This window comes from Vanessa atalanta, chromosome 1, assembly GCF_905147765.1.
Source record: "Vanessa atalanta chromosome 1, ilVanAtal1.2, whole genome shotgun sequence".
NCBI lineage: Eukaryota > Metazoa > Arthropoda > Insecta > Lepidoptera > Nymphalidae > Vanessa > Vanessa atalanta.
In genome coordinates, this window is record NC_061871.1 from 6,430,464 (window position 1) to 6,451,077 (window position 20,614).

The 20,614-nt window shown below is 32.0% G+C and overlaps 1 protein-coding gene across 1 annotated transcript; it reads left to right on the forward strand.

Moving 5' to 3' along the window:
- The first annotated feature begins 11,870 nt into the window (after positions 1–11,870).
- Positions 11,871–18,581, forward strand: LOC125070743 (4-coumarate--CoA ligase 1-like). The gene is made up of 10 exons (XM_047680731.1): positions 11,871–11,996; positions 13,748–13,955; positions 14,302–14,517; positions 14,722–14,827; positions 15,344–15,500; positions 15,737–15,882; positions 16,587–16,713; positions 17,010–17,231; positions 17,931–18,101; positions 18,337–18,581. The coding sequence occupies exons 1-10, from the start codon at positions 11,871–11,873 to the stop codon at positions 18,478–18,480; spliced, it is 1,623 nt and encodes a 540-aa protein (XP_047536687.1). The 3' UTR covers positions 18,481–18,581.
- Positions 18,582–20,614: the final 2,033 nt, after the last annotated feature.

A 20,614-nucleotide genomic window follows, 5' to 3' on the forward strand; every position in this document is an offset into this window, starting at 1 on the left:
AGAGGCAATCAGGCATCTCATAACGTATATGATCCTGATATACGTTATGACGTATATCCTGAATAGCCTCTATACCACAATTGTGCGCTGAAGCATTGGAGATGAAATGATTATTACGTTCAGTAATTGGCCACAATAATTATCAACTCCAGGACACCATACAAATATACTTGTATTGCAGTTACTAGCCTTCATTAGTTACGTAGCCTTTGAAACGCTCGCTCTTCTGATCACTCTTAATTCATGCTATTTTTATTTCTTTATTTTTAACGATATACCTAGGTGGACCTAATGATAAGTGGTCACTACCGCCCGTAAACATTTGCGCTGTTGGAAATATTAATTATTCCTTACATTGTCAATGCACCACCAAGCTTGGTAATTAAGAAGTTATGTTATGTAATGTTATGTTGTTGTTGTATGTTATGTATATCCCTTGTGTCTGTAGACTAGTTCACTAACCCTCCAAGCAGAAACATAACAATACTGAGTATTGCCGTTTAGGCCTAGAATATTTAATGAGAACGTTTTAATAACTATTTTTAATTTCACAACTAGCATAGATATTCCGTCAATGCTTCTTTATGATGGAACAATAAAAAAATCAAAATATTTTTTTAATCAAGTAGACAAGTACTTTTGAATCGTCATGTTACAGAATTAAATGTAAAGCTACGCGTGCGGAAAGTAGATTCTACCGGGAAGAACCGGCCTGTAAATCAGTAAGTTACTCATTCTTATTCGCGTTTTTTATGTTTAATATAATCTTGTATTGAATTTTATAATATTTTAAAATGATTCTGTTTTAACTTCTATTTTGTATTATATTCACATAAAATACCTATTGCAGCTTATCCCACGGAAGTTTAATAATAGACAAGTGTATGTAACACAGATACAAAAACATTAACTAACTAGAACGACATCCTCAAAGTTTTATAATCGAAAATTCTTCCTCGACATTATAAAACAGTAATTGTCTTTTTCATTTCTTTATCTATGACCTCTATTGGAAAAGTTTGTTAGAGTAAGTTTGAAGCGTTTTCTTCAAGACGCGAGGAAGTCTTAGCACAGCAGACATTTCCTGGCCGTTTCTTTGTTTTTCTTACTTCTTACTTGCTGTGCGTTGACAATCAGTCAGTCAGTCTTAATATTTTTAAAGTATCACAGACTGTTTATAAAAGATAACTCTTTTTTTCCCTCGTGTGGTATGTTATTCTTTGTAACACGCCACTGGTTAGCGTTACAGCACATCAACTTTTTTACCGATCCAACGATTACTGGGCAGGTCAACGTCCATTGCGTTTTGCTATTGTTTTATATACTTCATAAATAAACCAAAATAAAATACGCGATATAAATGACCTTTACAGATAATTTCATAAAAAATCACCTATAACAAACCGCATTTAATGTATGTGTATAAAAGGTTCTCTACAAACTCATGTTATATTTTTGGCTAATCTGTTTGAATTAATAAGTATTTCCCACACACCTACAGTTTATATTAAAACTAGACATGTAATATACATTCACAGATTTAATGTTTTTTTCTTAAAATAACAAAAGTTTCAACCGTCCATTTTTGGTCAATCTCATATCACTGATATGCAAAATTGTGATTTTCATGAATGCATTTCGCTAACGACAACGATTAAGGTCCCGTACAAGATCTAATTCTCGCTTAGAGATAGCACCGTTTTAAAGTATGTAATTTATTCTATTCATTCGTATTACGGTCGGTTCCGAGCAGCTTTACGGGATGGTTTGAAGCTAACTAATTTGGTTAATGATCAAAATTTGTGCCAGAAACGTTCGCTAGCACTAATGTATGGAACTGACTCGTCGGATTTCAGTTGGGAATGGGTTTAAACGTTTTGCACGTTAGGCTCATTTATCTTGTCCATTTTATCTTCAGAGAAAGCAATGTAGTCGACATCGTAATAGGTGTGTGATATCCTTCCCGCAGTGAATAAATGAATAACAAATTGCGCCCTGTTTTAAACAATATTTTAAAAGAGTTAACGTAAACAAATCTAATTTGATAAGGACAAAATACTCGTTACCGTCCTTTGATCAAATCGGAATCCTTATAAATTCTTTATATTTAAGGAAACCAATTTATTTCTCATTTCGTTTGGTAAACATAAGCAAAAATACATTATTTACATTACATAATAGAAATACACACATAATAACTTTAATATTTTCCGTGGATCATATCTGTTTTAAGAATTCAAAGATTTACTTTATTTGTTTGATTGCAAGAATAAACCTTTAATTAATAAAGTTCGCTTTTTACGCATTTGTAAATCAAACCTGTTTTTTTTTTCATAGATATAAAATTGGGATCGTGTTTGGTTTCTTTTTCTAACACCGATAATACACTGTCAATCAGGACAATAGTACCTATATACTCTTATACCTATGATTGCATTGGTTCAGTCTCTCTTTAAACTGGAACATAACAATACATACGATATTTTCCGGTACGAACTGAGTATCCACTGGTCACGAATTTACTCATCCGTGTAAAGACGGGTAGTAAGTATAAAAACAGACGATTGAATTAAAAGACTAATATGACCGCGAAAATATAGGCAAATGATAATGACTCGACACAGACGAACGACGTGCTCAAACAGCAAAGGCTGGAGACGAGCAAACCTAACCAGCGTTAAGCTATTTTTAACATAAAATTGGTTACGGTGGCTATGGTACGGTACCTAGAGGTTGTGTTGACTTTATGGCAACTTATGTTATGTTTAATTATTACTTGATCGATACAAAAACAAAGACATTATAAAACATATTCGTGTCAACAATGTAGTGTAAGTATTATACGAATGATTAAAAACATTATGGAATTATTATAAATTGGTAATTATTGTTTTGTTTATAAATGACATGTCCGAACAGATCGGATGTGATAAAGCGTCGAAATTTTAACATAAAGTTGGCACATTTTGCCACCATTCGCTACCATAGCTGTCAATAGTCGCCGCATCTTTTACGACCCTCTGTCCATTGGCTAATTTAGAACGAGAGGAATTTATTTCATAACATTTCGCAAAGACATTTTCCAACAGCGCTAACTATTCATTCTCGTGAGATGACGTGCCCACGCATTCCTTACGTCCATTTCTAAGTCGTATAATAATTAACTTTTACAATTCATTTTATTACTAATAACATTCGACAGTTGCGTCATAATTTAATCTATCATATAAAATTAAATTCAAAATATACTTTATTCAAGTAGGCTTTATTCATTAACTAGTCTCGTTTCTCATCTAAATTTCCCTATTTTAAGGCCTCCTCTCTAAACACAAAGAAGCACATAAAAATTCAGTGGTGCTTGCTTGGGTTTGAACCCGCAAACATCGGTTAAGATGCACGCGTTCTAACCACTAGGCCAACTCGGCTCAAATGACTTGTCAACACTATCTCACGTTTATACATATTGTATATATATACACAAAAGTTACAATGGTTGGTTTTTTACTGGTTACATTTATTTTATTAATAAGACAATAATAAGAAAACAGCGTGATTATTATTTAATTAAAATCGAAACTGTATGGATTTACAATAAATATTTAAACAAATCATTATTCTTGTTTAATTGAAATTTGGGAGCTTAATAATCTCAAAAATGACCCTTGCAGTATCAGGTGACACTTTTAAGAACAACCCAAGAAGCAAGAAAAACAAACAAAAATTAAATTCGTGTAATATAAGTCAACATAAATTGATAATATGACTATTTTAATAAATTAGCTATATTACAAAGACAATCATCAAGAATGTAAATTATTTTTTAATTATTGGTTTAATTATTTGAGTTAAAATATTGTGTTCCTGAAAGTTGAGAAACGGACAAAATAACCAACACTCGAAGGATATTATAATACATATTTTACTTTCTCACTAACGAATCGACAAAGTTCGCAAAAAAATGAATACCTTTCCGAGATTGTTTTCAGTGAAGAGCTAATTCGTTTAATGGATTTTTACAAGTTTCGTATTTTAAGTAAGGGCATTATATCTCGACATCCCATAGGGGGTTATGAATAGTGAATGACCAAACCGTAATTATAAAAGCACTCTCCATTAGGCACATCTTTAATCCTCCGTGTTAAAAGAGGCCGTGAGTGCGACATCGGATATTTGTTTCTCACGGTCTCGCCCGCCCACTCGACGCTCTGCAAACGTAGACGTGTTAGACCTGCGACTTACTAATAATAATCTAATATACATTCATAAAGTCACGCCGGTTGCCGATTGCGGTGAGTCTTTGCGAGAGAAATTCTCCGTGATTGTGAAAGAATTTTCAATTTAAACACAAATCATGCTTTGGAATTACTAGCATGTTTTAAGATATAAGCATGTTGAAATTATTAAAATTTACACGTAGTAATATCTCCGCTCTGTATATTTAACCAACATAGTAACTACTTACATATTCAGTGATGTGTTTAAAGCGATATACTAACAATAAAATCGCAGAACAGGTCATAAAAGTCTTAGAGTAAATAAAAGTTTAGTATGAAAATTCTCATTTTTAAATGTTCATTTTTTAAATTAAATTTATATTCCCCTAATGTGTTAAATGTGGCAACCTAAATTTAAAACGATGATAATTATCCCGACCCCGTGTTACTTCGTAAAAATAAATGACATTATCTCTTAATATACGCGAATAACTTTTATTATGTCTAATTTCTTTTCGACTACATTAAATAAAAATAATATTAAAACGCAATTTATTTATATCATGTATATGTTTATTATAAAATTTATTTTATATATAATTATAAATTTTCAATCTTTTACCCGCTTACGCTTTTAAAATAAACTTTACAAAAGCAACTCTCCTAAACTGATGTAAAATTACTATATTGACACGTTACGACGGCGTTTACGCCGATTGAAACACTGTAAAGGGACGATGTGAAACGAAGTAATTACGATGTTTGGTAACAGAAGCCGACGCTAAGCGTGTGATCACCATATGTGATACACCACTTAGGTGCACGCTAAAACACTAATAAATTGTTTCATTAGAGAACTGATAATGAACCCTTAAAAGGTTGTTAAGCAAGAACAAAGTTCGACTTGTTTACTGCGGCAACGAACTTTCTTCGAACTTTCTTATAGAAAAACATAAACATTACATACTTTACGAAAAATTGCTTGTGTGAAAATTCAATTCAATTTCGTTTAAAAGGAGAATTCTGCAAAATCGCATAAAACAGATTAATTAATATAATAAATCCCATATTCACGCTATAACAACTAAGTAAACACCGCCATGATAAATGGGCCGCGATAGCGAAGTTAAATCTGGATGCGACAAACACAATGACCTGACCTAAATTTAGTACAGCAACAATACAGCATAAAACTTTAAAATACCAGCCGAGTTTTAAGCGCTTTTGGCTGTTTTTATGCACACTAGAAATCAGACAATTTGCATTTATCCTTTACCGTAGTGGTTGCGCGTTGAGTGGTTCTCTATACACTATATAATAGGCAGTTGTATTTAAAATATCGATACTCCAGCAAATAAATAAAAGGAATGCTGTAAAAGATTAACTTCAAAATCTGATGTTTTGATATAATATATCTTCGAAAGCATGGCAGCAAATAACCTAAAATACTCCAAGATTTTTTAGATCCTAAGAGTAAAATAACTGTATATTTAAAATCTATGTGTGTTAAACATTGTGTGCAATGAGAAAGAAAATGTATTTGAAACCTAAACTATACCTAGAAATATATTTATATTAAGAGTAGCTTATAATATTTCAAAAACAGTTAGTGTGGACCACGTCTTTCAAGAAGGAAGGCGAGCTCCAACTCCATCGGAGATCTGCTGATGTTTAAAAAAAAAAGAAAAATTGTAAACCGTCACACTTAAATAAAACTACAAAGCAAAAAAGGCACTGACTACTGTGAGCCTGTGGACGTAGTGTGACTAAAAATAAAATAAAAAAAGAACTATAAAATACTTAATAAAATAACTCTCCAAGTTTGACCCAAGGAGAAAATTTATATTATAGAAAAGAAAATATCCTAGCCTGGTCCAGCCATACATTCATGTGGAACTTACGAATTAATCAAAGTTTGTCATCGTCTATATATAATAATTACCTCTTAAAACTGTATGATATTATTGTATAGTTTCTTGACTGTAAACATGCTATACATAAATAGTTGTGGTTATAACTTCATGTTCAACTTCACATTATGTCACTTAGTGTTGTTCCCGATACCCATCGCTTGTAAAACATAATAATAAATGTATAAAAGTCATATTCTTAAGCGCTCTTTTCGTAATATTTTAATCACTTTTTATCAAATTTTCGAAATATTTACATATATTTGTAATGAGGAAATATACTCTTTATAGAATTTTCTATCTACAAATCTACCGTATAGTATAGTAAGCGCTTGCTAAAACGCGCCTAGACTGGATTAAAACCGGAGCCTGTACTAAAACTGCCAAGCATTATATAAAAGTTTCATATAAATCAGATTTGTATTTTATGCGTAGAACCGGAAAATAGAAACAAATGAAAGTTACCTCGTTATAAAATCACGATGATTTGCACATTACTCTCAAAATTTAGTGACGGTAACTTTACATTTTTTTAGAATACGTTGTTTTAATTATATAGCTGTCAAATACTTGATTTAAATTGATTTATTACTGAAACAAATTAATTTCAATATTTGTACATGTAATAAAAAAATGAACTCATAAATTGTCACAATTATAATATAATACTTATAACGAATACATTACCCGACCAAAGGAATTAACTTTTGAGAGCAACATCAATGGACGTGGTACCAACATGTCATAAAAAACCTAATGACTCTTAAAATCTGTTCAGACTTTTATAATGGTTTATGTTAACCACTCTTGGCTCTAATCACAAACGGTATGACCCAATTCAAATTTTATGGCTTATATAAGTATCTTACCACTTTCGTTAGTGGCTCAAAATTACTTACCATACGATCACGATACACAACAAAGTTAGGCTAATCGTTCACCGGGTAAAACGTATGAATTGTTATTTATATTTTACGGTCGCTCGTTATCGTCAACATAACGCTTTAACACTACACAATAGTTAGCCGTCAATGTTTCGACACAAACTAGTAAAAATCAGTACTACATGACTTTAAACTATAAAAGCGCATTTTGGATATCGATTGCTATTAGGAGATTTGACAATTCAAACTCAATATTTTTAAAAATAAATAATATTATGAATATTTCAGAGTAATAATCATTCTTCTAGTTTATAATAAAAACTAGATGTTCCCGCATTACTCCTTATTACATCAGCTATCTTCCAGTGAAGTTCCGTCAAAATCGGTCGAACCGTTCCAGAGATTAGCCGAAACAAACAGACATTTAATAAATTATAAATCGATATTTCGAACTTAACTGACATTAAGTTAATATATTAGCATTAAGGATTTTGTGTGTGGCGAACCTTATATTTCGATAGTTTAATGAATCAGGATGTTAAACCCGAGTGAAGCCGGTCCCTTGACATTTCCATGAGATGTCCCATCACTATAGGAGGTCTGTTATCGAGAGAACGTGGGATAATGCAAAGGAGATACATTTAATTTTATTACTTAAACAAAATCGGTGTAAATAAACACTGCAATTTACAAATTAATATAAATAAATCAACGCACTATCTTGAAATAACAATAATAAATTATTTTTCCTAATATAAATTTAAACCTAATAATAAGTTTAAAATTTGTAGACATTGATTGTTATGTCACTGTCTCCTGAGATACGAGGTCTTCAAGTGTAGAGGCTTCTTTGATATACATATGTAACGCATTGTACACCAATAAAAGTTTAATTATTATTTAAAACGATAGTATAAAAATATATTTGAAATTAGTCGACGATGTGATTTCAGCTTTACATTATGATGGGAACTTTACAAGACACTTCGAATATTCTTAGTTAATAATAATATAAAGGTAATTTTATTCATTAAAAAACTCCGATGTAATGAAAACTTATTTATAACAAAAGCTAGTTTTAAGAGATGTTATTAAATATTAAACGCTCTAGGTCCTCTACTCTAGTATTTTAATCTGACGAATGTGATGGCCATTAAATGATTCATCAGCTGAGGTACAATTAACTGGAACAACCTCCGCTTATCGATATGATTACAGCACAAAATTATTATTACTCGTGAGTCACATCGCCATGAGAAGAATCGAAAGGGCTATTCTAATATTAAATTGTTATTCATTTAACAACAGATACAATAAAATTATAAATCGCACACGAATTAAAAAAATCCGACATTTCATATCATTTAACCTATATTTGCCATAAACTGAGCAAGATGTTATTAATATCGTTAATATTTATTTATAACATGGTGTGCGAGTCAAAATTGTGTGACTCAATGAATACGATTTATAAGAAATGATTCAGTATTCAAAAGTATTCTAAAATTATTTAAATATTAGTTTAATGTTGAAATATGTTTGAGACAGAGAATAACCCTAACAACGATGCGGTACGATGCGTGGGTGAACCAGTCTCGTACGCAGGCGTACTAACAAATTACGTTTACCTACTGCCGAGAAGTCAGGCATATTCGAGCCTTCGTCTGAATACCGACAGAAATACAAAGCGATGCATACATTCGAGTCGTAATTTACGTATCTTACCAGTGACAGGCGAGCTAATGAAACTTCCTTTTAAATCGGTAAAACTTTAAACGCAACAACTAAATATTGACTGCCCTTATCCTGTAAAACAACATGTGGTATACATAAAAAAAAAAACAACAGCAAGACGATTTATGTTAAGCCGACATTACGGCTACTTAGCGATGTAATTCTATTTCTTGAGCTAATACCGTAAATACCGTATCCATTCATTTTACAACAAAATAATAAAAATATTATTTTAAGTAAGTTTTACTAGTGTTCTCGAAATGTTCTTGTCACAAATATCGCTCAGGTAACATCAGTTGTATCATCTTGATTGTGTTCAAGATATAGCGGTTTGATATTATTTGTTCTGGCGTATCATTTTATCTTCGACGTAATAATAATAACACTGATATGTTATGATATCTAATCCATACTAAATACGTAAATCAAAAAACAAACATGAATATTGTACCTGTCTCTTTTTTATTTTTTTCCTATTCCTGTACACCTCGTTCTTCAAAGGATAAACATGCCATTCATACTTATTTATCTTTTGTTATATTTTTTAGATTTTTTAATGTCATTAATTTGTCAAAAGAAAATTATTATAAAAGAAGTTTTTAATGTAAAAAAAATCCTGTCTATGCTATTGTCTATTGAGGAGTTCCTACACCTGGAGTGCAGTTTTATGTCATGCTTAACATAAAAATGGATTAATTGGCTAAGTGGTTATAATTTAGCATGCAATAATTGCTCCCAAACAAACAATCATTGCAAGTTAAATAATGCCTGTAATAAAGCCTAAATTTGTCAATAACATAAATATAATAACAATAATAATTAAGCCGTCGACATATTTTCACGACTTGTAAATAAAAAAAAATAAAAAAAATCATAATTATTTTAATCAGATAATTTTTTAAGACGACATTGTTGGATATGTTACGACTTAGTATGCAATGATTTCAAATGTACTTATTGCAAAGGACTAATTTATTTCGAGAGACAAGTCGAGTCACGATTTCGTTGAAGTGTCTTTACAGAAATAGTTTACCGTCTTTGTGACTAAGATGATACATTCCTTGACACCACTTTGAAGAAAACAAACACGTATGTAATAAATTTTAATTTAGACAATTGCGATAGAAGTTCTTGTTACAAAAACTTTGTATCGAAGTTTTAAACTTTTACTCTGATTAAAATATATTGAAACAAAACAATTCATTTTTCACTAAGTATTTAAAACAATGGAGAATTTACAAATATATATTTATTTACATAAAAATGTCAACATAATATAAAACGCGTCGTTTCCCGCCGACTGTACGCTAAGATCTTTTAAGCTACGTAACGCATTTTGATGCGGTTTTCATCATTTAAGCACAATGATTCAAGAGTAAGGTTTACATGTATAATTCAGAATTTCCACTGTTCGAGCCGGGAATACCGAAGAATTTTTGTTTTTATCTTTGTTCTTCAATCTAAAACGTATATATAGACCCTTATTGTATCCGTGTTAATCCGGGGCGGGTAGCTCATTATTCATATTGAGAACTTGCATAAATGTAAACAATTTAAAATAAGTTTTGTACAAATCACGCCCGTAGCGAATGCTGGCAAGAATGTTAGCAGAATAATCTTCTCTTTGAATTGCGATTCCGATTTTCCGAGCAAAAAACGAACCAGCCCTCCTGTCACCAGTGGAAACAATACAGTAGGGTATATATGTGTAAGTATTCTGATCTCGTTTTATACGTGAATGTAATTATAATATTTCTTACATTGGTAATAAAAGTAAAAGTCGACTCTATAAAAAGTCATCTTGCAATCGACGTAGATAAATTTATAATGAAATCGTATATTTCAATATCCGTTTTATGTAAGAGATTATTCAATACGCCTTATCTGTAATAATATTATAATATATAACAGGTAAAATTTGTTGTTTAATAATATAAATAATCTCCAGGACTAATGACCCAATTAGAATAACTGTACTGGTAGCTAAATAATTCCAGGGGTCTGCATATGATATCAATAAATATCTTTGTTAATAAATTGTACCAGTGCGAAGCTAGGGCTAACTTCGTTAATGTAGCTTACTAAAGCGATCTCCTGATCCCGTAGAAACGGATTGGTTACCGTTGGTTTTTTAGTGGATATTCCGGTGTACTAGGGCGCACTAGGCGTTCTGGGTACCGGCGAGTCTCACTTTACGCGGGGGAAACAAATAAACACGTTGTTTCAGCGAAAAAATAAAAGGGTCGCCAAATTATATACATGCATGTCGCATTTCATACAGCTTGGTTTTAGCTTCTTATTTATAATGTGTACATTTGAAGCCTTATCTTTTCAATGACATAATAATAAGTGTTTTCAAATATCTCATAATATTAAGATAATGTGACGATACTGATAAGAAAAACCAGTAAAGTATGCGCACAAAATATATCTATAATCATAATCTATTAAAATTAATACTATATAAAAAAAATGTAAATATTGTGATTAAAAAATAATACGAATAAAAATGTTTACGTATAAATTTTAAATAACTACACAGTCAAAACATTTCGTATTTATTAACACATATATCAAGTGAAATATTTAATATGTTGCACTATGAAAGAGATGAAAAGATGATGAGATGGCCCAGTGGTTAGAACGCATGCATCTTAACCGATGATTTCGGGTTCAAACCCTGGCAGCCACCACTGAATTTTCATGTGCTTAATTTGTGTTTATAATTCATTTCGTGCTCGGCGGTGAAGGAAAACATCGTGAGGAAACCTGCATGTGTCTAATTTCAATTAAATTCTGCCACATGTGTATTCCCTCAACCTGCATTGGAGCAGCGTGGTGGAATATACTCCAAACCTTCTCCTCAAAGGGAGAGGAGGCCTTTAGCCCAGCAGTGGGAAAATTTACAGGCTGCTAATGCTAATAATGCTAAAAACTATGTAAGTAAGAGATAATAAGAGATTTAATAGATTTTTGAATAATCTTTTTGTTTAAACAAAAAAACTAAGCGAGAATTTGCCAACGCCTTGTTATCTGGCCTTGAAACTGCTATCACCGCTTGTCATATTTTTAAGATATCAAACGTTAGTATTCATTTATTCTCTGTACATAAATAACGTAGATTAAATATGGAAAAACAAACAAAAAGTGGCATTATTTATGGCGATCAAAACTTTTTCGTGCCGTCGCATTTGAATTTCGGTGCGTATGTTCTGCAAAAACTTCTAACCCATAAACGGGACCAAGCCGCTTTGGTAAGTGTGAAATTTTATCTACATCATAAAATTATTAATAATAAAATATATTAAAACAATATTTTTAACAGAAAAAGTCTTTACATATGTACATAACAAAAATATAAAAAAAATATATCATCAAAATGTTTTTTTAATTCGGTTACGTAAAATTTAAATAAGTTTCACAATAACATTTAACAAAACACAACGTAATAATCAACATCGGATTAACTTAAGAAATGTCTGTCGGACAGTAGAATATTAATGTACGCAAAAAAACCTCACTAGTACTTTAGATGTTAGTAGCTATAAATTAAGCTCGGACATCTTAAAGCAAAACGGCGCATCTAGACCAAGTTTATCTGCGTACGAATAATGACCTAAATAAAAAATATTAATAATAATAAAACGTGGGGTTTACGTATTTTACTTAGACCATAGACCGTCATAACTCTCAATTCGTCTAGTAATTTTATATTATCTCGCTAAAGCGACTACATTGCACTAATATATAATATATTATTATACAGATTATACACGAAAATATTAATTATTTAAGGCCATTATACCATCGACAACAACAGAATGACTTCGAACTATCTAAATATTAAAATGTGTATACAACTAAATATATACCGTAGTTGAGTAACTTAAACGCGCTAATCTCAGAAACAACGATTCTGATCTGTTAAATTATTTTATGTTAATTTGTTTGTTGAGGAAGATTATAGATCATAAAATATCATACCCCGAGCCTTAGGAGCAAAAGCAACAACCATAAATGTCAACCAATCTTGTAAATTGTACTTTTATTTAGTTACTGAGTTGGTAAACATACATGGGCGCGTATGATTAAAATTGAACTTGAGTAAAGCCACATGCACAGCTGTAGATATTAGGTTATATCAAGAGCGGGTTCAATATTAATCCAAGAGGTGAATCGAAAGTTTATATTACACTAGCTGTGCCCGCGACTTCATGCGCGTTTGAATCTAACAAAAAAGTTATTTTATAGCCTAAGTTACTCCTTATTCCATAAGCTATCTGCCAGTGAAAGTCCCCTCACAATCGGTCCAGCCGTTCCAGGGATTAACCGGAAAAAACAGACAGACAGACAAAAATTGAAAATGTTATTTTGGTATATATGTACCGTGTATACATACATATGCATTAAGTAAAAAGCGGTTATTTTAATATTACAAACAGAGACTCCAATTTTATTATTATTATAGTTAATCAAAGAATAAAAATGTTTATCCTTTACCACAGTATACATAGCATGTTTAAGGTTGGGTCACTCTAGTAAGCATAATACATACTCGTGTGGGAGGGACATACTCTTCCCTAACATCATGTGTTACATAATCAATTAAGAAAAAAAAATTAAAACTAAGCAAGAAAAATTGAGAGAACTGAAATTAATAATTATTACAAAGTGCATGTTTGTTTGTGTGAGTCGAGTCATGTGTTACATAATCAACTAAGGGAAAAAAATTAAACTAAGGAAGAAAAATTGAGAGAACTGAAATTAATAATTATTACAAAGTGCATATTTGTTTGTGTGAGTCGAGTGTGTTGTATGTGTATGCGTGTGTGTGTGTGTATAAATGATTGATGTGCATGTGTTGTATGTTGATTTATACATGCATGCGTATGCAATAGCAAAACATGCCATCACGCCATAAAAATAATCATTTAAAGCTAACGTTATTTAGTATTTAATTTGTTTTCTCACCTCTTAAAATAAACATATTTTTTTATCTATTCAGATAAATGGAGCAACAGAAGAACAGATCACGTTTGGAGAAATAGCACAAAAGATAGTAAATATAGCATCGTCTCTTTCGCGGCTCGGTGTCAAGCAAGGCGATGTGGTCGCTATATTTAGTGAAAACAGAATTGAATACGTATTAACTGCATTAGCGGTTTACTATTCTGGAGCAATCATTACGTTTTTTAACAATGCATATACGAAAGGTAACGCGTCCGTCAACTTTATTCACATGCCTTGAATGTAATCGTTCAAAACTTTCAATAATAACTTTGCATAAAATTTTCTTATTCAAAAAAATAAAAATTATTTAATTTTATAAACTGTGCTATATTATTAAATATTTTATATTGAATTTGTGCGTTCATTTACATTTATAAATAATTTTTTTTTTTTATTTTAATACTAAACTCTCTATTCATTCATATTTACACAACATTGTAAAAAAAATTATATAACAATAATTTGTACAACGAAAATAAAATTAATTCATAACATTAAAAATACCACAATGATATAATGAAATTAAAAGTTTATTGTTTATGATTACAGGTGATTTAACACACGCCCTTAGTATTTCAAAACCAAAGTATATGTTTCTCTCTGGAGAATTATATAAAACGCAATACGAAGTCATTGAAAATACAAAATATATTCAAAAATACGTTTTATATGATGATGTAGATATGCGAAGTAACTGTCTTCATTACAAAGAACTTTCAGAGAAACATGTAGATATTAAATCAGGCAACTATTTTGATTTTAAAGGTAAGTCAAATATAAACTACAAGTAATTAATTCAAAACTGTAACAATAAGTTGTATTTTCTCCGACGTAATACGAACAAACAAATAAAGAACGAATTTATGTCATACCCACGAACTTTAACACGGGGTCATTGCTCGTCAATTTTACCATAACTTCTTATTATTGAATATGTGAATAAAATTTAAATAAATATGTAATTTAAAGGGACGCCACAAACATGCATGATTCTTTATTCTTCGGGGACGACAGGTCTTGCGAAGGGAGCAAAAATAAATCATCTCAACTTAATTGTATCAAGCCAACAACCTATGTAAGTAGTAATAGAAAATGTATCAATTGAAATTACGTTAACAGCGCTTGTAATAATGTACGTCATTGTAACGTTTGATTATATTTATTTATCAATCTATTAATTCCCGGTCTAATTAAAGAAGCGATTCGTTTTGATGACTTACTGATAGCGGAATTATCTACGAGGAAAAATCTGCAACTACGATTTGCTAGCTACTTAAGGATCATAAGGCTACGAATAATGGATACGAGGGCAAATGTCTGCTCATGACAGATAGTAGCATTGAATTAAATAATTTTAAATTTCAATAAGACTATTTAACAAACTGTAAGCAAAACGAATCGTAATATTTTTATTCAACACAGCCTAACACACGTTCCGATTCAAGTAGTAAATAAACAAATAGATGAAAGGTTACAACAAAAACAAATAAGCACGAAATTTTATAAGAATTTTACACTAAATAAATTTAGTTGTAAAGCGAAAATAGTCTATTAAAAATAGAATAATTTTTTTTAAACATTTTTTAAATAGGATGACGGATAGAGATTTGACTCCCCTAATGATAGCGCCGTGGTCGAGCACAATGGGGATAATTCGCATCCTTAAGGAAATCGCTTTTGGAAGAACTACCGTGTTCTTGCCAAAATACAATGAAATACTATATTTAAAAACGATTCAAAAATACAAGGTAAGATAATGCTTAATTTTTTAGGAAGTCTTCCAGGAGAATTTATGTTTGTACTTTTAACTTCAACCTTCAGAAGCCTGACTGTTAAAATAGATCTCAAAAATTTAATAACCGATTGGATCAAACCCACTTTCCCGCAGGTGCGTGATCTGTACATCTTTGTACTATCAGGCCTAAAGAATGACGTTGTTTGTTTGTGAGAGATTTTATACTTATTATTATTTATTTATTTTTAGATCGGCTTACTCTCTGTAGCACCGCCATTGATTGTAATGTTATATAAATCAAATATTGTAAAGGACTTTGATATAAGTTCTGTTAAGATAGTTTATTCTGGTGGTGCACCCATTACTCCAGAAAGTATCCATCAACTTAAAACAAGGTAAAGAATTTCAATAGTATATATTAAAAAATGAAAAATGCCAATATATTAATATATTAAGCCGAGATAGATCAGTGGTTAGAACGGGTGCATATCAACCAATGATTTCGAGTTCAAATCCAGGCAAGCACCACTGAATTTTCATGTGCTTAATTTTGTTTATAATTCATCTCGTGCTCGGTATTGAAGGAAAACATCGTGAGAAAACCTGCATGTGCCTAATTTCAACAAAATTCTGCTACATTTTTATTCCACCAACCCGCATTGGAGCAGCGTGGTGGAATATGCTCCAAACTTTCTCCTTAAAGGGAGCAGTCTTTAAGACTTAGCCCAGTAGTGAGAAATTTACAGGCCGTTAATGTAATGTATTAATATATTAAAAATTAGGAAATTCCATAAGTAAATATCTGCATTCTCCCCTTTTTGTTTTAGAAAAAAATTGTGGCTTATCTTATGGAGGTTTTGGATACCCATATGGTAGAGTTTTAGCCGACATGTACATACATTTCCTCGCAATGTTTTCGTTCACGCAAAAGCTGAAAACGCAAAATAAACACACAACATGAAAGCTCTGTGGCGCTAGTCGGATATAATCCAATGTTCCATTTGCTATTTTTGTAAATTTACAAAATAACATTTATATTATAATATGTTTGCTTTATTTTTCGAGAAAGACAATTTTTTAATAAAAGTGTGAACATCAGGTTTCCCCATATGAACGTTTTACAAGGCTACGGGATGACAGAAGCAACCGGTGCTGTAACCGAAGATTTAGACAACTCGCCGAGAGAGGGCAGCGTGGGTAGAATCGTACCAGGAAACATTATTAAAGTTAATATTTACTACTCTTTATTACGTTATATATTATTAAGAAAATAAAAGTTATATTAAACTTATCATAAAGACGCAAGATACGCTTGCCTATTTGTTTTTTTTTTTGAATTAACGGTAAACTGCTAATTGATGTGGAAGTTTCACATTATGATAATTTATAGTTCATCTTCAATAACTAATCGGGTCTATTTTATAAATATCATCTCTACTCTGAAAGGTTATAAACATAAATATTTAAAATTTTATGTTACATTTTTTATATATATCATCATTCATATACATAATTTTTTTAGATTTCCGATCCAAACACTAACAAAACACTAGGATGTGGCGAACCAGGAGAAGTCCGCATTAAGGGCTTAGTTCTTTTTGAAGGTTACGTGGGAAGGGATATGCAAAACGATTACGATGCTGAAGGGTTCTACAAAACTGGCGATATCGCGTATTATGATGAAGACGGCTATTTCTACATTGTTGATAGAATAAAAGAGCTTATTAAATATAAAGGATGGCAAGTAAGTATTAAGCTTATATCATAGGAAAAAAAGTTTCATACTAATTACATTACTTATTACTTTTTTGTATAATCAAATGTTATACAAATCTTTCTTATAACATATTTGAATTGAACGCTATTACAATTAAGCTTCACTTGTACGTGTGTATTTAATAGATTTAGCTTTTGAAGGTGTTATTTACAAAGTTTGAATTATATTCCTAAAACCCTTATAAAAACGTTTACAACTATCATCAATATTTATTTATATTATAAGAAAGATTGTTTTTCTTTATCTTTTACTGATTTAAGCTATTAAGCAATTGCTATAAACTTTTCGTATGAAGCTAAATTTACTTAGATATCGATGAAAGAATATATTTTGCCACGTATATAAAATAAACCATCGGAATATACTTTGTTATATTGTTTTCTCTTGTTTATTTGTAAGCATATTATTATTGTTAATATGAATTCGATACTGTATGTTTTACAGTACAATATATGAACAAAATAAAATGTAATGATCTGATTGTAGATTTATCATACACGTACGTACGTTCAATATTATTGAACATAAAACTAAAAATAATAATCAAGATTTGTTATCAAACGAGCAAAGGGCGCTCATATCTATGAGCAGCGATCACTTCTGCTGTTGTTATGGTTATAGCCACGGTATAAAATTAAATAAATTTAAAAAATAACGTTTTTGTAGGTAACGCCGTCGGAGCTAGAGGCGGTCATACTTCAACACCCAGCTGTTAAAGATGCCGGAGTGACGGGGGCGCCAGATACGTTGGCAGGGGAACTGCCTACGGCGTTTGTTGTGAAGCAAGCTAACGCTAAAGTTACCGAACAAGAAATTATTGACTACGTTTCTGATAAGGTAAAATCGTAAACTAGAGAATAGGAAGAAAACTAAATTATTAATAATAAGATTTTTGCAAAATAATAAAGATAATTACTATGGAACAATAAAACGAATATTATAAATATTTTATAAACAAAAAATACCAATCTGTAAATATGAATAATTCTACATAAAAAAATAATACAATAATTATATAATAAAAAAATTGATTACGTTTATCATTCAAAACAACTATATATTTAAATTTCAGGTAGCACCGTGGAAAAGACTACGAGGTGGCGTTATATTTCTTAAAGAGATACCAAAAACTGCCAGCGGCAAAATTTTAAGGCGAGAGCTGCAAGCGCTCCTGTCAAAACAAAGGCCACAAAAGCTACCCGCCAGCAAATTGTGATCGCTGTGCGGAGTTTTAGTATTGAATTATAAATTAATAATTCACCAATTTTTTCCCGTTTCAAATTTCGCTTGGAAACGAAATATTAAATCAACTGTTCACATGGGTTTTATTTTACAGGGTTCTATTTATTTTCACCTGTTACATATGAATTAAATCTTGCAACTGAATTTTAAATTTGTTTCATAGAATCGATTGAGTTGAATTTTGCGCACATTTAGATTTTGGAAGCGATTCAACCTAGTATATAAATTCAACCATATCCACGACCTTTTTAGCAAAGCTTTTAATAATTGTCTTACATTTTATTGAGTTTGACAGTACTGCAATAGTCATTTGTAATTTTCAATTATGAACATGTTTTTTTCAGTGGGTTGTAAACGACCCCGTTTGCAGACAGGATTATACGACATAAATTTTATATCTTTCGCTATATAGCGTTTAAAATAACAGATTAAATTTATTTTATTATATTATTGAATATGGTTACTAATATGTAAACGTACGAGGCAATCATTATCGTAAATATGCTTTAAGCAAATATCCTATAAGAATATACAGATGTTTTATAACGAATATTCAACATTAAAGTAATATTATACATACATAATGAAGAAGAAATTTTGTTGGTTTGTTTTACGAAATTCACAAAGAAATTAAATTTGATATAACTATATAGTTTTAGAAGCGGGTTTCCTATTGGCAAAATATGGTATAACAATAATAAATATAATTTCGTGCAGGTCTACGATAGACCCGATCGAAACCTATCCCACATTCATAAATCGTTAAAAAGTAATGATATTTTAGTCAATAACATATGTATATCCGCAATATACGTATTATCGAGATATTTCGGTATTAAATTCATTAAATTCGATGACATGACAGTTCAACGGGCGGCCATGTTGACGTTTACGGGTTCGTTCAGAAAGTGTTTTTTTTTTTTTTATGGTATAGGGGGCAAACGAGCAGGAGGCTCACCTGATGGAAAGCGACTACCACCGCCCATGGACATCTGCAACACCAGGGGGGTTACAGGTGCGTTGCCGGCCTTTAAGAAATAAGTACGCTCTTTTCTTGAAGGTTCCCAAGTCGTATCGGTTCGGAAAAACCGCCGGCGAAAGCTGGTTCCACAGAGTGGTTGTGCGAGGCAGAAAATGCCTTAAAAATCGCGCTGTTGTGGATTTACGGACATCTAAGTGGTGTGGGTGAAATTTAGAATTTTGTCGAGATGTCCGAAGATGGAATTCAGCTGCCGGGATTAATCCAAACAATTCCTCGGAACACTCCCCGTGGAAAATTCGGTAGAAGATGCAGAGTGATCCAACATCTCTACGCAACGCCAAAGGATCGAGCAGATCAGAAAGGGCTTGATCGTCGATAATTCGAGCTGCTCTACGTTGGATACGGTCAAATGGAAGGAGCTGGTACTGAGGAGCACCCGCCCAGAGGTGAGAGCAGTACTCCATGTGAGGCCGAATTTGCGCCTTGTATAGTCTTAGGCGATGGGCCGACGTGAAATACTGTCTTGCCTTGCTGAGCACACCAAGCTTTTTTGATGCCAATTTGGCTTTGCCTTCCAGTTGACCGCGGAACTGAACGAGGCTCGAAACATCAACGCCAAGTATTCCGATACTAGCTGTGGCGGCTAACGGAATGTTCTCGAATCGTGGAGATACGACGAATGGTGTTTTTTTAGCGGTTAACGCGCAAACTTGCGTCTTTTTGGGGTTGAAATGGACTAGGTTTAGCCGGCCCCAGTTCGAGACTTCGTTTAACGAAGACTCGATTTCAGACACAAGTTTGTTCCGGTTTTCTTCGACGTTTTCCCGAGAAATATTAGCACGGCCGGTGTATGAGGTGTCAACGGTACTGTCGTCTGCATAGCAGTGAATGTTCCTGATTTGCAACAAGTCATTGATATGCAGAAGAAACAGAGTGGGTGACAGAACGCAGCCTTGTGGAACACCAGCGTTGACGAATTTTTGGTCGGAGCATGCACCGTCGACAACGACCTTGATGCTCCGATCTGCCAAAAAGCTGGTAATCCAACTGCATAATTTCCCGGGAAGCCCATAGGAAGGAAGCTTCGAAAGAAGCGCTTTGTGCCATACGCGATCGAAGGCCTTCG

Excerpts from the sequence above, each read along its gene's own strand:
- LOC125070743 (XM_047680731.1), top strand. The coding sequence starts at position 11,871 with ATGGAAAAACAAACAAAAAGTGGCATTATTTATGGCGATCAAAACTTT. Across the intron at positions 14,518-14,721 it reads CAACTATTTTGATTTTAAAG|GGACGCCACAAACATGCATG; the intron begins GTAAGTCAAATA and ends TGTAATTTAAAG. Across the intron at positions 14,828-15,343 it reads GTATCAAGCCAACAACCTAT|GATGACGGATAGAGATTTGA; the intron begins GTAAGTAGTAAT and ends TTTTTTAAATAG.